The 24,357-nt window shown below is 38.4% G+C and overlaps 2 protein-coding genes across 2 annotated transcripts in view; one reads left to right on the top strand and one right to left on the bottom strand.

Annotated features, from left to right (window-relative positions):
- PSMD1 (proteasome 26S subunit, non-ATPase 1) overlaps window positions 1-24,357 on the top strand; it is a 69,877-nt gene that overhangs the window by 23,895 nt on the left and 21,625 nt on the right. Inside the window, exons 17-18 of the mRNA XM_061452262.1 lie at window positions 19,299-19,413; window positions 22,151-22,267. Of these exons, the coding sequence (XP_061308246.1) occupies window positions 19,299-19,413; window positions 22,151-22,267 (232 nt within the window). The remainder of the gene's footprint in view (window positions 1-19,298; window positions 19,414-22,150; window positions 22,268-24,357) is intronic.
- HTR2B (5-hydroxytryptamine receptor 2B) lies at window positions 1,312-11,526 on the bottom strand. The gene is made up of 3 exons (XM_061452242.1): window positions 10,942-11,526; window positions 4,529-4,729; window positions 1,312-2,457 (listed from the first exon to the last, which is right to left on the bottom strand). The coding sequence occupies exons 1-3, from the start codon at window positions 11,249-11,251 to the stop codon at window positions 1,577-1,579; spliced, it is 1,392 nt and encodes a 463-aa protein (XP_061308226.1). The 5' UTR covers window positions 11,252-11,526; the 3' UTR covers window positions 1,312-1,576.

A 24,357-nucleotide genomic window follows, 5' to 3' on the forward strand; every position in this document is an offset into this window, starting at 1 on the left:
TGGGACTCCCGTGGCAGTTTTTACATTAGGCTCCATATCAGGTATGCATATGTTCTAAATTAAATATATGCAAATAAATGTTGAAAGGACATTATCTTTCATACTTTCTGTTCTGAGGAGGAAAAATCCTAAGCCTTTTTCTGTACATAATTTTAGTTTGTAACTAGAGGGTTCTGAAAACACTAAAAATGAAAACAAAGACCCAGCTAAAAATGTTACTGTAAAGGGGAACTATTGGGAAAAAATGGTGAGCTGGCTGCTTACTGTGAGAACTCCAGTACTTTGGGGAAATCTGATTTGCCTTCCCAAAGAAAGATGTTCTGGAACTGTCAGAAGCTCCTCATTTCACAGATGCTAGACTCTGGTAACTTTTATGGATTGTGATGAGCGATTCTATGTATGAATTTGATGCTCTGATGAAAGGCTTGAGCATGTTTGAGAGAGTGCAGATTGGGACCTACAATCTTATGCCATTAGTCCAGTGAAATTATTCTGAGCTAAGCTAAACTGCAGATGTGTGCAGGTGTGGATAGTACTGCCATCTCTGCTGTCTCTTAAACACTTGCTCTTATTTTCAAGTGCAATAGCTATTCTATCTGTGATTTTTCTACTTTGTGTGAACTATATAAGATAAGGGAAGGCTTTCACTGATGTTCCAAGAGCTGTAAAAAAGGAAGTTTGTCCATCTAAATTAAAGGAAAGTTCCAGGCACTGCCTGTCCTGGTTTACTCATGATCACTGATGTGGTATTGTCCTATTATGGTTAAATGCTCTCACTTTCTTAGTATGAAAACAACATCTGACAAATATAACAATACCAGACATATTTGTATGTGAGAGTAATGCAGATGAAATTCAGGTGGGTAAAAGATTCTACATACCCCTACAGTAAAACAACAAAGGGACAATTTCAGCACATGGAAATTTGCTCACCCTGCTAAGAAACAGTTTCACCTGTTGTGGAATGGACACCTTTTGGTCTCTGGAGCAAGTGATTCTGCTTCTGATACACATACGCATAGAGAACGAGAAAAGCTCATACTTGGATACACAGTCTCAGCAAAGGAATATGTCTGTAGAAGGTAACGCAGTGAGTGTATGTGCTGTTCTGTTTACACAGAGTAAAGGTGGATTTAAATTAAAACAAGCATGCTTGTATCCCCTTGCTAATTTCATCATAAAGCATCAACCTACAGAATGTTCTGTTTTCTTGTCAGAGTAAAATATTAGTGTTTGTACAGAGATGCTTTTCTTATAAAAATGTACTTTGAAGAGACTGGGGGTAGTGAGAACTGAAGTCAGATATGCAGATTGGTTTAGCTTTTATTTATTTCCCTTTTCCTGTTGGCTACAGTTCTGCATCAGTCATTTATCATGGAATGAAGTCGTGAGTGCCACCCTGGGGTTGGGGTTAAAATAGGGGAGAGTTTGGAGGAGAGGAATTAATATAAATTTGTAAGGTGTTGCTTGCATAAATAACAGAAAACAATAGTATTTATACCATCTTACAGTACATATGTGTTGTTACCTAGAACAATACATACAGTAACACTGTGATACAGACAGCTGCATTCCACTATACGTAGCTGACTTGTTCTTCTGTTTTATCAACTTCATTCTCTGTGAGCAGCAATGTATCCAGCAGAATGGCTGATGATGCTTGGATGGGTGAGCTCCTCAGCCTCATCGGGCTCTGATATATAATGGGGTTAATCCCATTTCTCATCCCATGCATGACAAAGAACTTGGAATTTTCTGTCACAGAGCTTCTGAAAGAGATGCTGCTGGAACGTTTTCTAAGGGCCTTGATAGGCTTTGTGGTCCGATAGTTGCAAGTGATATACCTGCTGAAAGCCTCCCTAAATGTTTTGTTGAATAGTGTATAGACAAGAGGGTTCACTCCTGAGGATACATATCCTATCCAAACAAATATCTCCATAAGCTTTTGAAAAATCTCTTGGTTGCAGGAGTTGCACAGAACTGAACTTATGTTTGTTATGAAGAATGGGCACCACATCAACAAGAAAAGAAAAAATACAATCCCCAGAACTTTTGACGCCCTTTGTTCATTGGTTATTGTTTGCATGGACTTCCTCCCTATTGTGGATGTTCTGCAGATTGGCATGTCATTGGACAAAGTCTTGTCTTTTCTGGAGCTGTTTAGCATGGCCACCTTTTCTGGTGAGGAGGCAGATGTTGTGTCACGCTGAAATACTGTGGACACTGTTGACCATGTGAAACGGTGAGGTGGCTTGTTGATCAAGTAGGCCTTCTTGCGTAGCACTTGGATTGTCAGAAAATAAGTGACTATCATGATAGCGAGGGGAATGAAGAATGAAGCCACTGATCCGTACAGAATGAAGTCATGAAAACGATCAGGCATCAGGGCACATGTGATGTTTGTAGAGTTGCCATTTCCATCTTCAATGCCTCTGATAGGGACTGGAATAGCAATTCCTGCAGGAGAAGAACAAAGTACTTCAGCATGTGGTAATCGCTTGCCATCTTTTTGGGGCCTGAAGCCTCAGGGTCTCTAAAGAAAGGTAGTTCCTGAGCTCTGGAGCTGGCACAGAGTGACAGAGAACTGAGAGCATCATGTGTGTAGTTGGGCAAATAGTACTCTTTAAGACTTGGCAACCTCAGCTATAACAGAGTGCCTTTTCTAAGGAGATTGGGCCTAACCTTTACTGATTGAGGAAGCAGTATAAAGTTGCCAACTTCTCAAGTGTAAAAAACATTAATTGTTTTGACTGTAGTTGTTAGAATTAGTATGGCTTTTCCTCCAGTGAAATGTGTTTCCCTAATGCCACCTGCTTCCACCCCCTTTCCCCTGGGGTAACCTTTGCAGTTTTTGAAGGGCAGTTTGATAAACACATGAATCTTGTCTTTGCTTCTTATCTTAACCCCATCAAGTTACTGGACACAGCTGATTTTTTTTTATTTTTTTTTCACCCTGCCTTGACTCTTTCATATGTACAAGTAGTTAAATAGTTGCCAGAATTATGCAGGGTGTGTTTCAGATGGATTTGTTGTTTAAAGTCTCTTGCATATTTAAGAGTGTTTAAACGAGACCAGATAGTTCTGTAATTCACCACTCTTAAAAAAATATAAAAAAAGTTATCAGTCCTGTCTTTTAAATGAATTTTTTATAACCACTAAATTGCAGTCAGCACTTTGTTTGCCAGCAGTCTGACATTGCAACAAAAACAACAGCTTCCTTACTGCCCGGTGAAGGTTATTGTGCTATGTTTCCTGATACTGCTTAATGAGATGTAGGCATTTACTGTATTCCTCTGCTACTCTGCTTACTAAAGTTGGTTGAAGGCAGCAAGAGCAAAAAAAAACTCTTCAGCCACTTGATCCCTTTCTTAATAAGAGGCACACCTTCAGATACAGCAAAGATTTAAAGTGAGAATTGAGCCAAATTAACCTTTGATTTGGAGAACCCTGGCTCAGCTGCAGAATGCTTTTGTGTCAGATAAAAAGCAAATGGAAAAGTACAGCACTGATTACTAACAACAAACCAGGCATTAAAAGGTCAATTTGTAAGTGTCTTGTCATGCTAACAGGTTTTTGATTGGTTGGTTGTTTTTTTTTTTTAATGAAAAAATAAAGATAGCATCTTTTCTCCTATCATCACGGTTCTTCCTGAATTTTTTTTTAAGTTAGACTTTTTGGGTTTAGGCATGTATACCTTGGCCAAGATGGTGGATGTATCCATTCTACCATGAATCATTTGCTTTAGCAACACAGAATAATTCTATTCTTTCTCTTGCACACAGAGCATACAGCACTGTGCCTATGGCTGCCTGCAGTGTACATTAGGTTATGTGAATTAAATGTTTTCACTTCCTTAGCTCATTTAACAGATTTTTTTTTTTTTATTTTCAGTCCGTCAAGGCAGGTGCACATCACAGAGGTGCTAATTTAAAAGTTTATTCATTGGCTTCCTTTATATAAAACTCTTCAGGGTGTGTTTGGTTTTGGGATTTTTGGTGTTTTTTTTTTTTTTTTTTTGCTTAGAAGTTAGCCTTTCTATATGCTGTATTGCCAGTGCATCTCAGTCTTCAATGTGAACGTTACCAGCCACTCATTTATCTTTCAGTCTTTGATATAAGTAATTAGCCTTTTTTTACTTGCTTCATGGGAAAATTGTGAAGTACAGATTTTAGCAGCATCTACTCAAGTCTTTAAACTGTGTTTGGGACAGAATATACTACCACAGGAACATAGACGCTTGCTTTCCCAGAAGACATACTGTGCATGCAGTTATTGTCTTCTGATCTTTGGACTTTTAAGACCATGAAGAAAAGGTACGATTGAGTAGGGTAAGCCTGATAAGGAGTGGTGGTTGAGGCAAATTCTTGTGGTGTAGCTATGCACGATCTAAGAGGTGGACTTAGGCCAGCCCAGATGTTAGGGTCTGCTAATCAATAGTACTTGGCCAGAGTTTCCATTTTGACCAGCAGTCACCCATTGTTTTGGATGTGAAAAGCTTTTGCATTCCTTTTCCAGTTCCAAGTCTCACCTATTGAAATGAGCCAAACCACGACGATTTTGATGACTGTTGTAGCCCATGAATTGTACTGACTAGCCTGGATTGGCTTTTTAATTGCAATATAGCGGTCAAGTGAGATGGCACAGAGGTGCATGATGGAAGCTGTGGAAAAGAGGACGTCAAGGAACAGCCAGATAGGACACAAGGCAGTTGGTAAAGGCCAGGCGTTGTCTGAAAGAAAACAGAAAACTCATTAGAATCTAAGTTTTTCGAGAGTTTTCAGTGTGTGGTTTTCCCTTGGCTGTTAGTTCTTTTGAGAAGTTCACAATACTACAGGAGATGAGCTTTGCCACTGCCTCAGCTGGATTCTGTCTTACGTTTTAGTTAGCTCCTAACTGGCATGATTGCTGCCATCATATTAATCAGGCTGCTGGTATATTAAGCCTTTTCCTGTCTTTTGTCCTTTTTAGATCATAAGGTATTTGTGGCAAGGACTTTGGATAAAAAAGTTTTTAAAAAGTGGGTTATGACTGTGCTTGGTCCTTGTGCCCTGCTGTTATTATTTTCAGCTATGTCTCTTTGATAGTCTTATGATTCAGGGTTGTATTAGATGGAGGAGGTAATGGGTCATAACCAGCGCATTACTCAGTCATTGTAGAAACTTGATTGAATCTTAGTTGGTGATCTTGGAGAATTTAGTTCACATAGTTTTAAAATGAGTTTGCTGTGTCCCTTGGCCAGCTGCAGTTGAGCACTAATGTCGCAAAGCAGGGCTATTCTGTCCCAGTAATGATTTTATAAAAACTGAAGGGCTTTCTTGTGCATCTTCCCCCTCCCCCTTGCCAAAGTGATGGCTTGGATTTTCAGTATGGCATACTGCTTCTTATAGTAGTTATCTGTCTTTAATGTTACTCTATAGTGAACCTAGCATCTGTCAAATGCATTGTGGTTTTGTAGTGTTAAACTTTTCAAAAAGCTTGTAGTTTTGGGAGCTGGGTCTCCCCTACCAAAGTTTACAATACCAAACCAAGTGAACTGTAATGAAACTCTGGTTGGGTTTTTTTTTAACGGGTTTATATTAATTCACAAGCAGTTTTCATTGCAGTCCAGTGCTAGCAGTGTTCAGTTTGAGATGCACATTAGTGTTGTGTGTCTGTAAGAATGTCCTGTAGTCCTAGGGAAGAAAGTATGAACATAGAAGGTTTTTGTGTTTCTAATGGTAGAAGTTGATGTACTATATACTCCTTCCTGTTAAAATTCAGCTGTACTCCATCAGTAGGTACAGTAATAATATTGCCAGAGAAATCAGTTCTTACTTGAATGATGCTTAAAGGACAAATAAAAAACAGAACCCCAAACCAAAAAAACAACCAACATTTCTAGCTAATCTGATTGTTTTTAATCTTGCTCTGAATAAATAGATCTGCAGTGCTGAGAGTGCGAAACGAGCTGGACTGTTTAATGCTCAGTCTTATCAATGTGGTAATGTTGCAGTAGTTTGAAATAAAACATGGTGTAACTGATAGGTGAAAATTATAATGGTGCTGCCTTGACTTGAATTAAAAACTTCATAGAATGGAAAATTTTATGAAGTCAGACATAGCACATGCTTGTCTGCATTCTTCCCTATGTTGGGAAGCCTCGCCTGTAAAAACAAAGAAAATGGATGGATGGAGCCCTGAACCAAACCTCATCCACCCCCAAAGCAGGGGAGGATGGCATAAGCAGTGAGGCAGAAGGGAAAGAGGCATTCTGTATTCAAAGCATTAACCAGTAAATTTTAGTTCTAGCTGCATATTTCCCAAAATAGCTATCATGGTTGAAATTGTGCTTCAAAAAATTGTTGTGTCAGACAGGTAGGAGGAAGTTGTAATTAGTATATTATGAAACCCCTACTCGTATTTAATCATATGGCAGGATAACAGCTGGATTTCAAATAAGCAGGCAGTATTTCTGTTGGAGAGTACTTACATGCTGCTCCCGGGATTATAACTGCTTTGCTTCTTGAATTGCAGTGATAAATTCTTCTTTTTTTAAATTTTTTTCCCATGTAAACAGCAATCTGGTGCAAAGCAGCCTTGTATGTTTTTATGAGTTTTAAGAGCTTTCATTAGTTGCTAAGTGCAACTGAAGAGAGTTTTGTCTTTATTTTTTTGTATTGTTTTGAACAGGGTGCAGAAGGTGGTAGATTATCACATTCATGATTATAGCATTCTGTACTATTATGCTTGTGTCTGTGATCATGTTTTTTCTCCAAACAAAATCAAAGTAGACTTTAAATGCAGTAGCTAATAAGAATTGAAGAATACAGTTATTATTTCAACTAAATGTTGTGAAACTGGTACCTTAAAATCCAGAAAGCCACATAGTTATTTAGGTTTCATACTGTGGTGTATTTTGCTTTTACTTATTTTGATTTTACACAGGTTGGTTAAACCTGTGTTAGCTCTGTGCCTAGTGTTTGAGGGACTGCTCTGGGCTGAGATTTTGTGCTTTCCTGGCAATAGTGGTATCACTGTTGGCCTATTCTGTTACTTTGGTAGTTAGAATATTGATTTCCCCTCTCAGAACTCAAAGCATGTCTGACCCTTGAACATGATGATGACCTGCTTGTTTGTTGTCTTGCTTTATAATTCAGATGGAAGGTAAAGTGAGTATGTCCTGCTAGGTGGCAATAGAAAGCCATTAGCAGGTCATGCCTAGTTTGGATAGTTAGAAATTCTGATTCTCCTAGTATAGATCCACACTGTTGGAGCAGACCAGAGCATTTACTGGGCTGAGATTCTCCACCTTTTTCTTTCAGAATTGAAATGCTGATTTAAGCAAGCTAGTGGGTTGGATTTGGGGTTTTTTTAGTAAATTTTTTTAAATGCCATGGTTACCTGACAAATGTGCCTGGCTGAAAGCTTGTCTGGTTTCTCCAGCTGTCATGTAGTGTAAGATAGAAAAATATTCCTCCTTCCTACAAACGTTGCCTCATATCCTCACAGGGCTCTATGATCTTTAATGTCCCTTCCAACCCAACCATTCTGTGATTTTGTTATAGGCTGCTGAAGCATGTTCCCTCTATCGGATTTTGTTGCTGTTAGATAATGATGCTTTTACTGAAATTGGATATTTTTAATCACTAGCTGACTTAAGCCTAGGCTTCAGTCTTCAGACTGGGGGGTGTGTGTCTGCATCATGCATGTGTGGTGTTCATCCTCGGGTCAGTATTCTGCGTTGTGGACTGCGCAGGCCTGGTGTTTCCAGGCTGTTGTCTTGCTTCACCCCTGTGGCTGCCTGCCTTTGCTTCTCTGTTACCATTACATTTTCAACAGTTGTTCACGGTCATGTAGTTTTTTAAATTTAGCTGAAGTGGGTTGGTTTTTTTTTGGTTTTTTTTTTTTGGTTTTTTTTAGTTGCTTTGTGACAAGCCAATCTTTATTTTCTTAGTTATCTTTAGATTTGGGATTTTGAAAAGTAGCTCTCAATAAGGAAGTTTTCTCTGGTAGTTTGCACAAGCAAGAAGGGAAGATTTGCTATGGTTCATCATCAGTAATGGGTGAAGATTAAGACGATGATTGCATGTGATAGATTTTAAAAATGATGGTTTGCAACCTAGGATGATCAGCATCACCTCCTGATTTTTAAGTGGATAAACATCAGGAATATTTTATATTTTAAAAATTTCTATTTTAAAGTATGGTACATGCACTGTGTCCAAGGAACCCATTGCCTACCAAGCTGTGGTCAACAGACTTCTTCCTGCTGCAGGCTTTGCAAATGAGAGGGTTTCTCCAATTTATTTGCTATTTTTGCTATGCAATCAGTAGCAACATTTTTTGTTTTCTTTAGTAGTTCTCAGTGTTAGAATTGTAGGTAACTCTTGAAAGCTAGGTTTCAGAGGATGCAGTTATTTCTTAACATGCCCTCTTTTTTTGGAAGAAATGAGAATTTAGCAAGCAATAAAAGCAGTGGACTGTTTGTGTATCCTGACAGTCACACTCCTAAATGAAAATTGCAGTGCATATTTGTACCAGAGTACATTTTGGTCACTCTACTGAAAATAAATATTCTGCTCATGGTATGATACCTGTGAGTGTGAGTTACAGGTTTGTGTATTTATCTTTAAAAGGGGCAGCTCTTTATTACAGTCTGCCTATTTCTGAAGATTTTTCTGAAGCGTACCATGAGGGCATGGAGCCAATATCTGCAGTAAGCTCTGAATTTGAACACGTTGTGCTTAGTTTTAACAGTCAAGATCATTTAATATGACTGCACTTTGGTTCACACCTTTTCCCTCAAATATTCTCCACATAATTAGATATCAGTCCCAAATCAGAAGCATAATACTTGTATTCTGTATCTAGAAGCTGCATCCAGCTATTTCCTTATTATGGAGACATTCCTGTGTGGAAGTGCCAGGAGTTTGCTCTCTGGGTATCAGTGATTTTTTTTTTTACATTCAAGTGGTTAGCCGGCTAATGTAGCTTCAAGATTTAGACTTGTTATGTATTTAAATGTCTGTTCTAGCTTCATTCCAGTAAATCCTCATGTTTTGCTCATGCTTTGAACTTCTATAAACACCTCAGCATCTTCTCCCAGTCAGTGAAGAAGCAAAGCAGTTTCTTTGGTTGGCTGCCAAAAAGAGACTTGTATGCAAGAAATTTCAGTTTTAACCACTGCTCTGTGAAAGGCTGGTTGCAGTCTTAGTTATAACTAATTTTGCTACTCTCCAGTAAATTTCCTGCAAGATGAAAGATACCTTTGTTTTACATTTAAATTAAGATTCCTAGCATGTTTTAAACTGTTGTAACCAGGGTTTAGCATGGGATTAATTGAGAGATTAAGGAGCAATAGCCCCTTTATAAAGTTAAAAAGAAAAGATTCAGTAGTCTAGCAAAAAATAAAATAAGTTTTAAAAATCCAAAAATAAGTTTTAAAAATCCAAACCAAAAACCTCCCCACCACCACCAAATCTGGAACTTGCCTTCTCTTTGTATTGATTGCTACTCCAATACTAGTACTTTTTATAGTTAGTCATTTTATTATTAATGAGGCCTTTGGCAGGAACTAAGCAGTAACACTATCAGTGTGTATGTCTGTACATATCTGTTTCTTGCCTCCACACACACATACACATACATGACATACCAAGGTTTTCTGTAAGTGACTGGGTTTTTTTCAAGTTATAAATCACTGTCCTGGTCATGTATGTCAATTTTTCCTTTTAGAAACTTGCTTGAAAAAAGACTGTTTTTTTTTTATTTCAACATTGAATTCTGACCTCCACTTCATACTTCTGTCATTTAGTTGAATAATCACATTTGTTAATAAAGTTATACCAGTCTTCTGCAGCAAACAAAAGCCTTTCTGAAATAAAGTTTCTTATTGTGTTTTTGTTACTTGGGTAACTCTAGAGATCCAGAATATTAAAAATGAACTGCTGCAGCCTTTCATTTTTTAGAGTCCAGTGGTATCTATACCTTAAAGATAATTGTGTAAATCCCTAAGTTTATTAAAAAAAAGTCTAGTTGATTTTTTTCTTTAGTTGTATGGTATGAAAATAGACCACTGAAAATGTATTCTTAAAGGAAGTTTAGGAGTAAAAGAGAGAGACTTTCCCATGGAGCTGCCTCTGGTTAGTTGTCAGAAGCAATATCTGAAATAAAGCTGGACATGAGAGAATATGAAAAGTCATGCTTGTTCTGTAATGACTAACCAGAGAGAAAATGTCACAGATGATGTATGCTCATATTAAAAAAATACTTACTTTATTCCATATGAGCCAGACTCGGTGGTAAATCTAAGCCTGAAATGTTAGGTTCACGGATTGAAGCTTCCTTGGCTTGACAGATAAGTTAATTCTTTGGGATGCTTTATGAGCTTGCCACTTTCCCCAGGGTGGGAGAAAATCGATTTACCTGCAAGTGGTACTGGTAAAGTTTGTTGTCACTGTTGCTGCCAGGAGCCATCTCTAACTGCTCATGGAGCTTTGAGTCAATACTAAGGTAAAATCAGGTGCCTGACTCATAAAAAGTTCAAAACCTGTTCAGTGTACTGAACAGATACCTAGTTTTCATTTAGCATTTTTTTTAAGAGAAAACTGCCTGCAATTGGTGTAATATTGAATAGAACAGATGCCAAGATTGTGCTGATGTTGCTAAAAATAATATTACACTGTTCACAATGTGATCTCCCATGTCTAGCTCCAATTTAGCATCAATTGTAAGTCTCAGGTGATTCTTGAATTGTTTGTTTCAAAGGAAAAAATATCCAGAGTGGCTATACTTGCCGTAAAGACATTAAACTATATGAAGTTGGGCAGAAGATTAGCAGCCCTCATTCAAGGGATTTTAAAAATGGTAATGGTGGAAAGCAAATAGTTTTTCTGTTTAAATTAGACCTCCCCAAACTGTACCCCATATGCTATCCTGATGAAATAAACATGCTGTACTTACCAAATAAGATCATGAGAAGGGCAATCGGCATCACAAATAGACCCACAAGCAAATCTGCCACTGCCAAGGACGTCAAAAAGTAGTTGGTAGCATATTGTAACTTCTTCTCTAGAGACACTGCCAGTATGACGAGTATGTTCCCCCCAATTGTAGGGATTATCACCAGGAGGATCAGTAAAGCTGCCCAGCGCACTTTGTTTCCTTGTTCCTCACTTGGGTAGTCCTGCTTGGGTTCTCCCGTTACTGAGAGAGGCGACAAAGATTCATTGCCAGCTCCAGACCCGTTCAGGAAATGTGAAGGATAGGACATTTTTGTGTCCAGCAGAACGTATTCAGGAGCTGTATTTTGCAAAGGAATTGCATCCGGTGTAGGAGTTCACTGTTCCTCTCTGGTCCGGGATGGTCCTGCAGAAAGGCCAGCATGGTCAGTATGGTAAACTAGTCATCTGCTGTTTTGAGATACTGTAACCATCTCTGAGCTCGTTTCCAACTTTTTTATCATGTGCCTTGCTAGGTGCAATTAAGTCTTAAAAATGAAAGTCTTGTTTTATGTCCATCTCTGCTTGGCAGGGTTCAGTGGTCTGGTCTCCCAGGTTCAGGTTTCGGATTATAGGAGAAAATTCAGTAGCTGTGAAAAGCAAGCAGTCCATTAGCTACTCCCCCTCTTTTCTTTCCTTTCTACAGCAGTAAAAAGTAATAGATTAATTTGGATGCCAAATGGTTCCCTTTAGGTACAGTGCATGTAGATCTGCTCTTTGTAAGTACAAACTGATTCGAAGGCAGATGCTCACATTGTGTATATGCAACTCCTCCTCTCCCAAGTGTCTACTCTCCAGCAGCGTGTGCGTAGGCAGACGGCAATTCCCATATTTCCCCTTATTAAGAATCCTGTTTCTCCACAGAGGGTCACCTCAAAAATATCTTCAGAAATTATGTATGAGGTTTCCATTTTAATCTTTATGGTTCCTGATTTATCAGATGAGGGTCAGGAAGCTGTAGATAGTAAAACACTGGTGACAGTCTCAAGGGGACCGTGAAGATTTATGAAACTGAGACATCTAAATTTACCCATTACTTGAAGGGGGGAAGTGAGTAAACCACTTGTTTTTGTAATCTGAGCAGGGCTTTTATTAAGTACAACCTTTTCTCTCCCTCTCTCTGTCCCTCAACTCTGCTGAAGAGTTTAACAGCTTTCACGGTGTTAAGCTGAACAAATGCTCAGTTACCGAGAAGATGTCATGTGCTGCAATTTTCAGGTGAAGAAAGCCTTACCTCTTTCTTTTGCATTTTAGTAGAGTTCACTTTGTATCCAGGAAGATCCTTTGTAATCCTTTTCATCACCTGGTGGATTTTAAGATGAGATTTTTCATTACTTTCTGGAAAGCAAGTTGTTGATTTGGTTTTGTTTTTTATAATTTTTCTAAAACTTGTCTTTTTTGTGTACTTTTCATTGGCACTTGTTTCTTCTGGTACCAAGATGAAGAATTTGTATTTTGGGAAAACGGTATTTCTTATCCAGGTATTTTCTCCAGCTCTTGAATGGAGAAGAATAATAAATCTTGCCACATTTAAAAAAGATAGAAATAAGGTTGTGTTCTTTTTTTTTTGCTGTCCTTTCTCTTCCATCATTTGGACGATTTTACTTAAGTGATTAGCAGAGTCTGTGCGCAGTTTTCTCTTCTCATTAGCGAAGCTCCCAGTCTGCTGCTACCCTTGTTTGCTGATTGACTCATTTCAGTGTTTTCAGCTCCAGTGCTTGAAAAGCAGGCAAGTAAATGGGGGGGGGGGGGGTTGGCTGGAAAGCAGCCAGAGAGGGTTAATTGATTCAACGCTCCAGTACTGTAATGTGTGCTCCTTGTAGCTGCATCAGGATGTGCAGATCTTGTAAATGACCCTTCATGATACAATATTGTAGCTGTATGCACCATAGCGTGTGTATGCCTGCGCACACGCTTGCTCTTGCTCTCTCTCTGGACGGAAATAAGATTAACCCTAAACTGTTCTGCTGCCTTGTAAAGGCTCCAATTTTTTTCTTGGCTAATTTAATAAAAGGATTGTCTACCACACTTTTTTAACAGTGTGCACTTTTACTTTAAATATTTCTTCATGCAGCTGCATTTTATTATGATGAGCGTTCTCTTTTGTTACCTTCCAACTTTGTCAGATGTATGTATGGTCTCTAACAAGATCTTGTAGTTCTGCATTAAAATGGAAATAAAGTTCACTTCCAAGGACATTAGCTGGATAAGTGTGTAACAGAGACCTTGAGCTTAGGGCCAGAAGAGTCCATGAGATCATGGACTGACCCCCTGTATGTCACTGGCCATTACATTCCATGAATTGCTGGTGCTTACCACACTTGAGCTGGGAATCGGGTCCTCAATGAAGTGTGAATCAATTTATATTTGTTAATTAAAAAAAAAAAAATCAAACCAAAGAACAAATAAAAAACCCTGAAACACAAACATTCATATCTTTATAAGACAGCTACTTTGTGGCCAAAGAGGGAAAGCTGCTGCCAGTAATTAATAGAAAAAGTATGTTCAGATACAATAGAATTTCCAGCAAAGTAGTTTTCATTTGTTCCTTATTTTTCCTTTCCTTTGGTAAGATTCCATGTTGTATTCATTTGCAGTTGACTTTTGATATCTTTATTCTTCAGAAAAGTAAATATTAGGAAATAAAGTTTAATCCAGCTCTGGTGTTTCTGTTTCTTTATCTGACCCACCTCCCCATTGTCACCCCTGACAGTACTGAGAATAGAGCACATGAGAACATACAAAAAGCAGAAATCAAGACAGGACAATACTGTTTTGGGCCAATGAGCATTTGGATTCAGATTTCCTAAAGCTCAACTATGTCTAATCAACTTCTGATTTATAAAATAAATCTTGAAGGCTCTTCTGGCAATAATCTAGGTGTACTTTAAGTCTTTACCAAAATTTCCATTGGATTAAACAGTGTTCACTCTTTCTGACTGTATAGATGAAGGTTGTTTTCCTTCATCATTAACGCTGTTTCTTTTCCCTTGTTGAAAGGTGGCTGGAATTATTACCACTTTCTGGAGATGGAGCTATTGTCAATATGGCAGCATCATAAATGGGAAAAAAATGTTCTGAAGTAAAACCACTGAAGTATAGTAAAAGACAGATTAATCCTTTAACTTCAGTGGTTTACTTGTGGGTATGTGTCACATTCAGATCTTCATGTCACATCTCTGAATTTAAAGAACAGAATTAAAACTTCTGAGGAAAAAAATAGGCAGTGCCTCTGTCAGAACTATCTGCTACTCATCAGCATCAGTCACTCATGCAAGCCTGTGTTGGAGCTGAAGCATTGTTTTTGAAAGAGGTTTTGTAGGGGGGTTTTAATGTTTTTTATTTTTATTTTTTCACAGCATGATAGACACTATCTCTTAATCACTTCAGTGTGGGGCAATTATCAGAGTTCTAGATGTGTAATTTTGTTGACGTGAGTTCTGTATTAGCTGTTTATAAATCTTCACAGATCTTGCCATCTGAGAAGCATCACTGTCAGCTATTGCAGTAGAGAGTTGTTTCGGTCAAAATGAAAATCAAATGTTCCCCCTTCCGGAATGCTGCAGTGGATGTTACAATGTCATTTATATGACAAAATAATACCTTTAGTCGCTAAAATGACTAACTCTGATAAATTGGGAAGGGGGAGATGCCTTGATGAAGCACCAGCCAAAGGGTGTACTGTTGCCTGTAGATTGCTCTGATAAAAGCTGTATAAATACATTCATATCTAATTGAAAATAATCTTTTTTCTTTTTTTAATACAGATGAAAAGAGTTTTCTTAGAAACTTGGAGAGGAAGGTGATACAGGTTTAGTTGCATGTAGGCTTGCATGGCATATGTACCTGCTTGGGTATTTTTTTTCACTTCACATGACTAGAAAACTTATTTACCTTTTGTGATGTTTTTTGAACTTTCTCAGGTTTTAATCATTTCTAAGAAACACCTCCTCCCTTATATCTATCACAGATCTGCAGCAGGTTCTTTACTTCCTGCTTCTGGCCAGGCTTTTTGTTCAAGTATCTGTCCTGCCCCCATATTCAGCTCTTCTCCTGTGATAATGATAAACCTTAAATCATGCTAGACCCCACTCCTGGTCCACTGTAACCAGAATATTTGAACCACGCATAGATATTATTTTTTCCCCAGCCCTTGCTGTTTTTTCTGCTTTCAAATTCCCAATACTGTTTTATTTGAATGGAGCCAGGTCTACATTGAATGTGAGCTGACACTGGTGACAGTACTGTTCAGTCAATGCGTATCCTTCAAGTTCACCTCTGCTGGTTGGCAGTACTCAGATTCATGCTCCCAACAGCAGGAGGCCTCCTAGGAGTTCTCATTCTTTAGCAAGTCTAGCTTAGACAGCCAAGAGGTGGAAAAGTGAGGCTGTGTTGTACATGAGATATTTGCAGGAAATTCCTGGCATGGGAACAGCTCAGTCTTTTTGTTGAGAGGGAAAGAGATGGGGTTTACACCCAAGCTTAGTCTACACCAAAATATGTCAGTTTGATGCATTTTTATGTGCAGGTTTTCCATCTTTGTTTTCCCCGCTCTGCTACACACACCACTTTCAGAAATGACTGCAAATTGTGCAGTTAGGTATCTGCATTCCTCCTTTGTTAACTCATTCATAGATGAAATGAAACTTCTGTTAAGTTTGTGTTTTGTTTTGTTTTGTTTTTTATCTGTCACTGTACTACCAAAGCAACTTGTGGAAATAGTTGTGTACCAAATGATTAATTCATGACCAATAGTTTAGAAAGTCATAAATATTTAGAATCTTTTGAAATATGACTGGGGAGACTTAATGAGAATTTTAAAAGATATATTTGGCATTGTTCTTTAATTCTCTGACATTTCATTTTTCAATGACTTGTTAAGTCCTTAAATATTTAGATTAAAAAATCAGTGTATGTTAGTGATGCTTCGGATGCTTCCATTTTTAGTCTCAATCACAAGACCAGTATGATGGTTCATTTTCAGTATTTTGTTTATTTACTTATTGATGCTACCTTATATACATATACAGGGTTTCATGTTTAAATACTGCTGGAATAGAAAGAGAAATGGTAATAGTCCTCTATTGGACCTTCAATATGTGCAACTTACAGAGTTGGAGATAAACTGCACAAAGGTATTTGGATGTGATTCTAATGGGGCTGTGATCTAAGAAATCAAGTGGAATTATAAGTGCAGTTATAATTACCTTCAGAAAAACAAAACTGTTCAGGTTCCTTACAGGTATCTAATAATGCTGCTGTGAAAAATGTTTTGTGGTAAAAAGGATATACAATTTCAGGGTTCTCTGCAAAGTATGGAGAACCTCCCATGGTCCACATTATGGATTGAAAGGAAAACTGACCACATTCTGTGTCCATTTGATCACTTACCACTCTTGGCATCAGTGCTTAAGCAATAACATTTCCTTGCTCGCTTTATTGCTGAAAGCTTCACAAAATCCTACACACTGTTGCCAAAGGTTAGCCCATATAAATCCCAACCCACAATTAATAAAATTTGAAACAATCTTGTTCTTGTGTACTGAAGTTTTATTCCTATAGTAAGCATTTTTACAAGACTCTTGCTTCCTCAACCCACCGGAGTTTCTGCCTTCTAGTTCTTTATTACGTGGGAAGACACTTTCTGAGGAAAGTGGTGGGGCCCTGTTACGTAGCTTTAACTCCCAGAGTACAGAAGGCACCCTGTCAGAATACTCAACTGTTTTATGGGTATATTTGAGATAAAAGCATTTAAAAATAATGGCCACAAATAATTTAAACCTGGCTATGGATTCCTGAATCTATTAGTGTACATTAATCCTGATTTTATAATAAAAACTGTTTTGGAATGTCTGAGCCTGCAGACACGAGGATGTGTCCAAGTCAGTGATTCTATAAAAGCCGGTTTTCTGAACAGGAATTTAATGACTCATGCTTCAAAGTGCATAACCACATCTTTGCCAGAAAATATTTTTTCTCTTCTTTGGGTCGTAGTCTGCCTGTTTAACATTTGCTGAAGTAAAGCAAACACAAAGGTGTTAAAAATCTTTGTGCAAGAGCTGAAAGTTTTCTGTGCAGCTGAATGTTTGGGCTTATTTATTACAGGATTTGTGACTCCTGGTGTTCACATCAGCTCATTAGAAGAAAACCAGAACAATACAAAACACCCACCACATTGTCAGCATCCGAGATGTTATTTGAGCAAGAGGCTGACAGATAGTTTTAAATGTGTCTTAGTTTATAGTCTTCACTTCTGCTTGCTTGCAAGACAGAATTGTTCTGTTTCTCAGCTATTCCCCCTCACTATGTCATCACAGCTGCATCTTAGAGGCAGTAGTTTCTAGGAAATTTGTGTTTGTTCTTCTTTTATCTGTTGGAGTTCTTTTCTGCCTTTGTGCTCAGTTTTTTTTTTGTAAGTTGGTAGTGGTAGTAGATGAGATTCTTTTCCTAAAACATATAGGTGTTTTATGAAAACTCATGAAGAAACAGAGTGTTGGAAACAGGGGTGAGGGCAGAGATCTGGGTACTTGCTGCCATTACTGCTGGGGGGTTGAGTAACCTGAAAACTGTGTGCCTTTGGTTCTCTTTAGCAATTTGGTTGGAGGACTGGAGCGTGTGTGGTGCTGGCTATCTGCAATCAGCTGAAGCAGGGGAGAGGAATTTAAAGAGGAGTTTAGAACTCGTCAGAGGAGACTATGCGAAGAGATAATTTGAGTAGAAGTTAACTGGTTTTCTGTGTAAAGTAAAACTGAAGTACGAGTGTGTGTGAGCATGTCTTCTGTCCCTAGGCACAATGAAAGAAGAAAATTAAATAGATTATTGCTTAAGTTCTTCTTTGTTTCTGTTTTCTATGATTCAGGTATTCATTTAGGTAAAACCAGTACTGGGACATACTCTGTAATGAGTTTTCGACCTCTTGAGTTGTTGAGTGCTGTAATAGACACTTAATGATTCTACATGGTGCTGTAATTCCTGTGTACAACAGATACTGCTGCCACCCTCCAACCTCTGTCTTTCAGCATAGCAAACATAAGAAGGTGTTCTTGGCTTTCCTCTGTGTGTTTCAGTCTGAAATCAGTTTGTAGTCAAAGAAAATGGCTTGCAAGGCCGCTTTTAGGATTGTGAGTATGGCAATTAAAAGCTAGTCTGGGCTGCAACACACAGTGAGATGGAGGGGATAACCAGGTGATGTGCACTTTGAAAACAGATGTAATTATATCACTTGCAATTTGTAGTTTCTCATATTGCTTTTTCATGAGCATGTATTTGCCAGCCTCATTCCTGCATTGCCCTTGTGTTCATGGTGTCATGAGATTGGGTACATTTAACCGATTAGCTGTGCCAGAGTTCAGAATGCAGACTTGTCTCATGCAGAGATGCTTATTTTACGAACAATTTTGCTTTTGCTGCATTAGAAATGCTGAAATTGGTAGCGTACAATATTATAAAGTGGTTTGTGTGGCATCAAAATTAGTGGAGTTATAAATATGACTACAAAGACAGGAGGGAAATAAATATATTCACACCTGTAAATGAGTTCTGCCTGACTTCAGAAATACTCAGTATTCACAAGACTGTTTGCATTAGCGACATGTGCTTCTTGTTGTAGGAAATTAAGGGTTCCTTTCATCTCCCCCAGCACTGGGCTAGAAGTTTTGTTGCTGTAATGACCAAATAGCACACGAGTTCCCAGCTGGCAAGAATGAAGATCTCTTAAAAGGCAGCAACATCACAGCATGATATTGTAAGGAGGCAACAGTAGACATCACTGATAAACTGATCAGAAGTGTGTGTTGTACCAGTGTTTCTTCACATGCTTAGATTTATAGCAGTAGGTGGGGTGAGGAGGAGATAGCAAAAGCAGTGATTGTGGAAAGGATTTTGGGACTCATCAGCCTTGAAGGCTGGTCCAATACTGGAGTTGAGGTTTGTGTCTGCTGATGGGAGGTTTAGTACTGTGTGTCTCATTCAGTGTAAAATCTCTGCTAGTGGACTGTCTCACAACAGCATGATTTCTAGAGATAATGATCTCAGTCTCAATAGATACATCATTCTATTGGATTATCTTTTAAAGGCAGAAAACATGCACTCAAAAGGAAGACTTTAGTAGTGAGAGCTGTGTGTGGTATCTGCAGTGATAGAGAAGTTTATTCATTTGCACTTCCCTGTTCTCCTCTTAATCCATTTGTTCCACTCCACTGGTTTTGAGAAATGAAGAATACGTAGTGTGGAAGGACAATTTTAAATTTTCCAGTGTGAGCAGAGTGAAGTCTCCATATTTTGAAGAACAATAACTTTATTTTTCCCCCCTTTCTCTAGGACTCCTGAGCAGTGTCCGAGCGTGGTTTCTTTGCTGTCAGAGAGCTACAATCCCCATGTGCGTTATGGGGCTGCCATGGCTTTGGGTATCTGCTGTGCGGGCACTGGAAACAAGGTGAGGACTAGAAGCATCCATTGCCAATACTGTTTCTGCTCCCTCCTAACACATTTTTGTGTATATGTCACGTACACATGCAGATTTCTCACACATGTACACTGTTAGGCAGCTGGAGTAGAGCAGTACTTCTTTGAATTCTTTAACTGTCCTGGGTATAGAGATTCTTTTCCTGCTTCTACAGAATAGGTAAAGTAGAAGAATGTTTTTATACGTTATTGCCAGATTCTTGGAATTTTGTCTTCAAGACTTTCCTTAGAGTTTTTGTACTGTCAAGATACCACTGGGCTTTAAATGTATGTTCGGTACTTCAGAATCAATACTTCTTTGCCCTTGGAGTTGATCTTTTAGAGATTGCTTTACGGAGAGCAAGGGGGTCCCAGTGTCAGAAAAACAGCAGGTGTTTTGCATAATTTCTAGCTCCTTTATTCTGTCCTGTGACATGCAGTTCATGGAATATCCATGTAGTATTTGATAAATCTCATGCTCATCTGTATCATCCCTTCCTCAGCTAGTATTGAGCACTTGGTCTGTGGCTCTTGAAAGTGAGCATTCCCTAGCATGTCACTTGTGTTATGAAACGCACAGGATACTGACATGCTATGCCTGCCATCTTTAGTATCTAAATCATGCAGACTTGAAAGTAAATTGGAAGTGCTATTTTTTAATCCAGGTTGCTTTATTTTCATGTGGAAGGTGGAATCAAAGAGCCAATTATTTTTAACCTGCTGCATCTGACGAGTTCATTTAAGTGTAAATGCTTTTTAGTCGCACAAATAAGTCTGTTTTATTTCCAGACCCATTGTGTGATAAAGACATAAAACATCCGATTACATGCAGAAATGTCTTCCAGAGCTTATATTAGTACGTTTTGAAGGCCGAAGTGTATTCAACTTTGGAGATTGGAAAATTCAGCTTTTTGTCATAAAGAATGTTCCGTATGTAGTATTGAATACGTGCCAAAGAATGAATGAGTCACCTTCAGGTGGAGAAGCACAGTCTCCAAGATAGCTCAGCTGGCAAAAGCAGTCTAAGTGAAGGCATGATATTATTCTGGAATTGGTTCTTAGAAATAGTGTTTTGTGTGAAATCAGCTTCTCCTTAAAGGCCTGGCTCTGATAGAAGTAACACTGCGAGAGCTCTGTGGTGGGAGACTAATGCACTCAGCTCATTTGCTCATGTCCTCAGTTTAAGTATGGACAGGAGAGAGCTCCGTGAAAGGGATTGCCAAGTGATTCTCTCTGACAACTATAAATCAGAAGATCATATAACAGATTAAAAGAACTCTCTGAGCTTCTTAGGGTGGATGTCTGACTGTTATCTCTCCTGTTCCAAAGAGTATGTAACAGCTTGCTTCACACAGCATTTCAGAGCGCTTTTAGAAAGCCCCTGTTTTGCCACAGACCAAATTTATCTGTGCAGCCTATTGCTGTACAAACGACTATCTTAGTTTTATTCTGCTTAGATCTGAAAAGCATGATTGCTGAAGGCTGGCTGAGCCCACTAACAGCTTGCTGCTGTTGGAACTGGTGGTCTTGGTCCCTCCTGCCACCTTTTGTTCTGTCTCATGTTCAGCTCCCTGGTGAGCTGGTTCAGACACAAGCTCACAGAAAGCTGACCCAGATAGCAACAGCAAAAAAAGAGAACAGTTCTCCCTTGAATTATCAAGTTGGAAAACCTCACAGAGAGATGAGAAAAGGGCTGCAGCTAGTGCAGGGAAAGGGGAAGAGCTGGATAGCTGGAAGAAAACTGACGAAGGAGAAGGATCTCATTTTGATAACAGTGAGTTGAGATGAGCTCACTTGTCCAGAATAATGTGCACTGAGGACCTTGCATATTTAGAAATAGATTTGTGTCTGTAATAATTCTGTGTGTATTTAAGTCGTAGCTTGCAAAGTGGCAGAACTGTAAATGGAGATCAAAAAATGTGCCTACAGAGATGATTTAGTCAGAGGTGCCTGTAAATTCCCCATTCTGGTCTTGAGTACATCTGAGCAGCATTTATTACAAAGGACTCTCTTAAAGCTTTTCATAATCAGTGACTGAATTGAAAGGAATACTTATGGATAGATCACTATGGATCATGTTCCTGTTGTGTCTATCTGGGAAGTTACTGAATTTGAAGAAGTAGTAGAACATTTTGAAATATTTTAAAATCCTAGATTTACTATTTGAGGGCTCAGAGGCAGCCTACACATAGATTTGAAATGAATGCATTCATGTGATGCTGAAAGTTACAGGTTCTAACAATAAAGTGAATGGCCAAGAATTTGGGATCTGGGTTGTTTTACCATCTCATTTTCTAACCTCCAGCATGTTACTGATATCTCTGGTTCAGTTGTTCTTATGTAGAAAATGAAGGTAATGCTGATATATTTTGTTGGGAAGAATGGCAAAGAGAGTGTACGAATAATTTATGTGTCCTGTTTAAGGCATGTCAGTAGTTTTAATGTAAAGAATGCATCTGTTGCTTACAACAACTGTTGTTTATCTGTTGCCCTGTTTCTGCAGGTAGGTCTTGTATCATCCATCACTTGTTTTTGGTGGGATTTTTTCTTCCCGATTTTTAAAGTCCGCAGAAATAAAGTTTTCTGCTTCATTTACTAAGAACAGGCAAAATATATTAAAAATATATCTGATGGCATCAATCTCATAACCTTTCATTAGAGTACTGAATCCTGGGATACTGAAAAGAATAGTATTAATTTTGCAACTGCTTATTTCTTTATTTTTCTAGGAAGCAATTAATTTGCTTGAGCCAATGACAAATGATCCTGTGAACTATGTACGTCAAGGAGCTCTAATTGCATCTGCCCTTATCATGATCCAGCAGACTGAGATTACCTGCCCAAAGGTAGCGTGGCATACTCTTACATACCGGCTTGTTAGGTGGAAAAATGGTCTCAGGATGTGAATCTTCAGTGCTTTGCGCTCCGTGTAAGCATTGTCAAGAGAGTGCATGTGTCTTGTAAAGAGCCAGAGCTGAATTCACAGCAGGATGCTCCTGCATGGTGCAGAGCATGCACTTTTGAATGGGGGAGTGATGCATGCTTATCAAAACAAACTGCATTTTAACTGCACGTGTTACAAGAACAAATGCTGGTTTTTACAAGGTCTGAAAGCATCTTGTAATGATATGAAAGTGACCGTCATCCACCGACATGCACTGAGGCCTGTATGCTCATGATTTATGTGAACACGTTTACTTAGTAAAGAAATTGATTTTGATGACAGTAAACTTGGATGTGGTCACCAAGCCAGGAAGTCCTGTTATAATTATGTTTCTTTTGTAGCCATCAGGTGAAACAGTTTCTTCAGGCTCTTCAGGAGAAACAGTTTCTGCTGTCAGAACTGGCTTAGTGGCTTAATAGCAAATACTCTTAGTTTTTAATGGAGTTTTTCTTTCAGCTCAGAAAGCAAAAAGGTTTGCATATGCTGTGTTTAGCTTTTAAAAATAGATTGCCATGTGAATATATGACAGATGATGATATGCAAACATTTGTACAGACTAAAAGTACACATTAATAGAAGCTCTGGGATTCCACATTTCATAGGCTCTGATGAGTGCTGGGGCAGAGCAGTAGCTGGTACTTTGCTACTCATCTGTCATATGGGTTGCTTTTATTGATGTAATTTTAGAAACTGAACTGTGATAAAAACAGCCACTTTTTTACTGCATTTGGATGCAGAGAAAAAAAACTTTTTTTTCTAGTGGAAGATATTACTTGGGAAAGTCAGTGAAGGAAATCTGCAAATAGAGGTGTTTGGGTATTTCCAAGTCATGGAAGATGAAGATTTGCTGACAGACATTTTGTTCCTTTTATTTTTTTTGATTTTTTTTTTTTTTAAGTTAGAAGTTAAAAACCAGTCAGTTACTTCTTCCTGATCAACATCTGGGAGCATTGCTTATATTACCAGAATTGTTCAACTGAATAAGCCAGTGGAGAACATCAGTTATGTTGGATCCCCTCATCTTCCAAGATAGAAAGTCTTAGTAATGTGAAGCTAAATTGTTTTTCTATGGAAGAAACTGCAAGTATGGGATGAGATGTATAGTGTGGGGTTCAGTGACTTGTTCAGAAATGGGGAGAGGACCTGAAAATGCTTTATGCCAAAGCCTTGTTTCAGCCAAAATTTGTTACATAATACAAACGGCAATTCATTACCCAGTCATAGAAACAGTGCAGATATTAAAAAACAATCAACCCCCCAAACCTACAGATTATAAAATAATAAGTAATCCTGAACATATTCTGGTAATTTAGGAACTAAGCATAGCGTATAGATGTTTTACTTGTTTTGAAAACCCCAGACGTTAGTTGTAAACATCATAGCTTCTTGCTCAAAAGTCAGAGGAATATTTTGAAGACTGTGCTGCCAATTAAGTTATTTATTATCCATGGGAAACTTTTTTTGGAGCACTCTGCCAGTCTGAAGAAAAACTATTTTACTCTGATGTTAAAGGGTGAGTTCAGAAACCCAGCCATTTTTGGATTACAGTGACATATTTTGATCTGATTAGATTCCTAAGTGGCACGCTGGTGCACTGTGTGCCAAAGTGTCTAACCTGATGTATGTGAGTATTTGCATTGCTGGATAAGCAGCTAATAAGAGGAGCAGGATGGTTTCATATCCCACAGTCTGTACTTGTGGTCTTGGTGGGGATACAGAGATGCTGAATTTTACATGTCATCATCTCACTGCTGCTAAATACTTCATGATGCTTTGCAAGTGAGAGATGGTGATTTTAATAAAGATTGTGACATATAGTTTGACCAGCTTCCTGTCATGACTTTTCTGTTTTGTCTTTTCTGGGATTTTTTACTTTTTTTTTTTTTTTTTAACTTCTTATTTGTGATCTTTGGTTTAGAAAGACTTGAAATTCTCTAGGGATAATTTGGGATGAAGATGGTAGCAAACAACCTTCCTTGAATAGATTTAGAT

The sequence above is a fragment of the Pezoporus flaviventris genome, unplaced genomic scaffold, assembly GCF_033815535.1.
Source record: "Pezoporus flaviventris isolate CSIRO_AGI_PZ_B2104156 unplaced genomic scaffold, CSIRO_AGI_Pfla_v1 ptg000013l, whole genome shotgun sequence".
Lineage (NCBI taxonomy): Eukaryota > Metazoa > Chordata > Aves > Psittaciformes > Psittacidae > Pezoporus > Pezoporus flaviventris.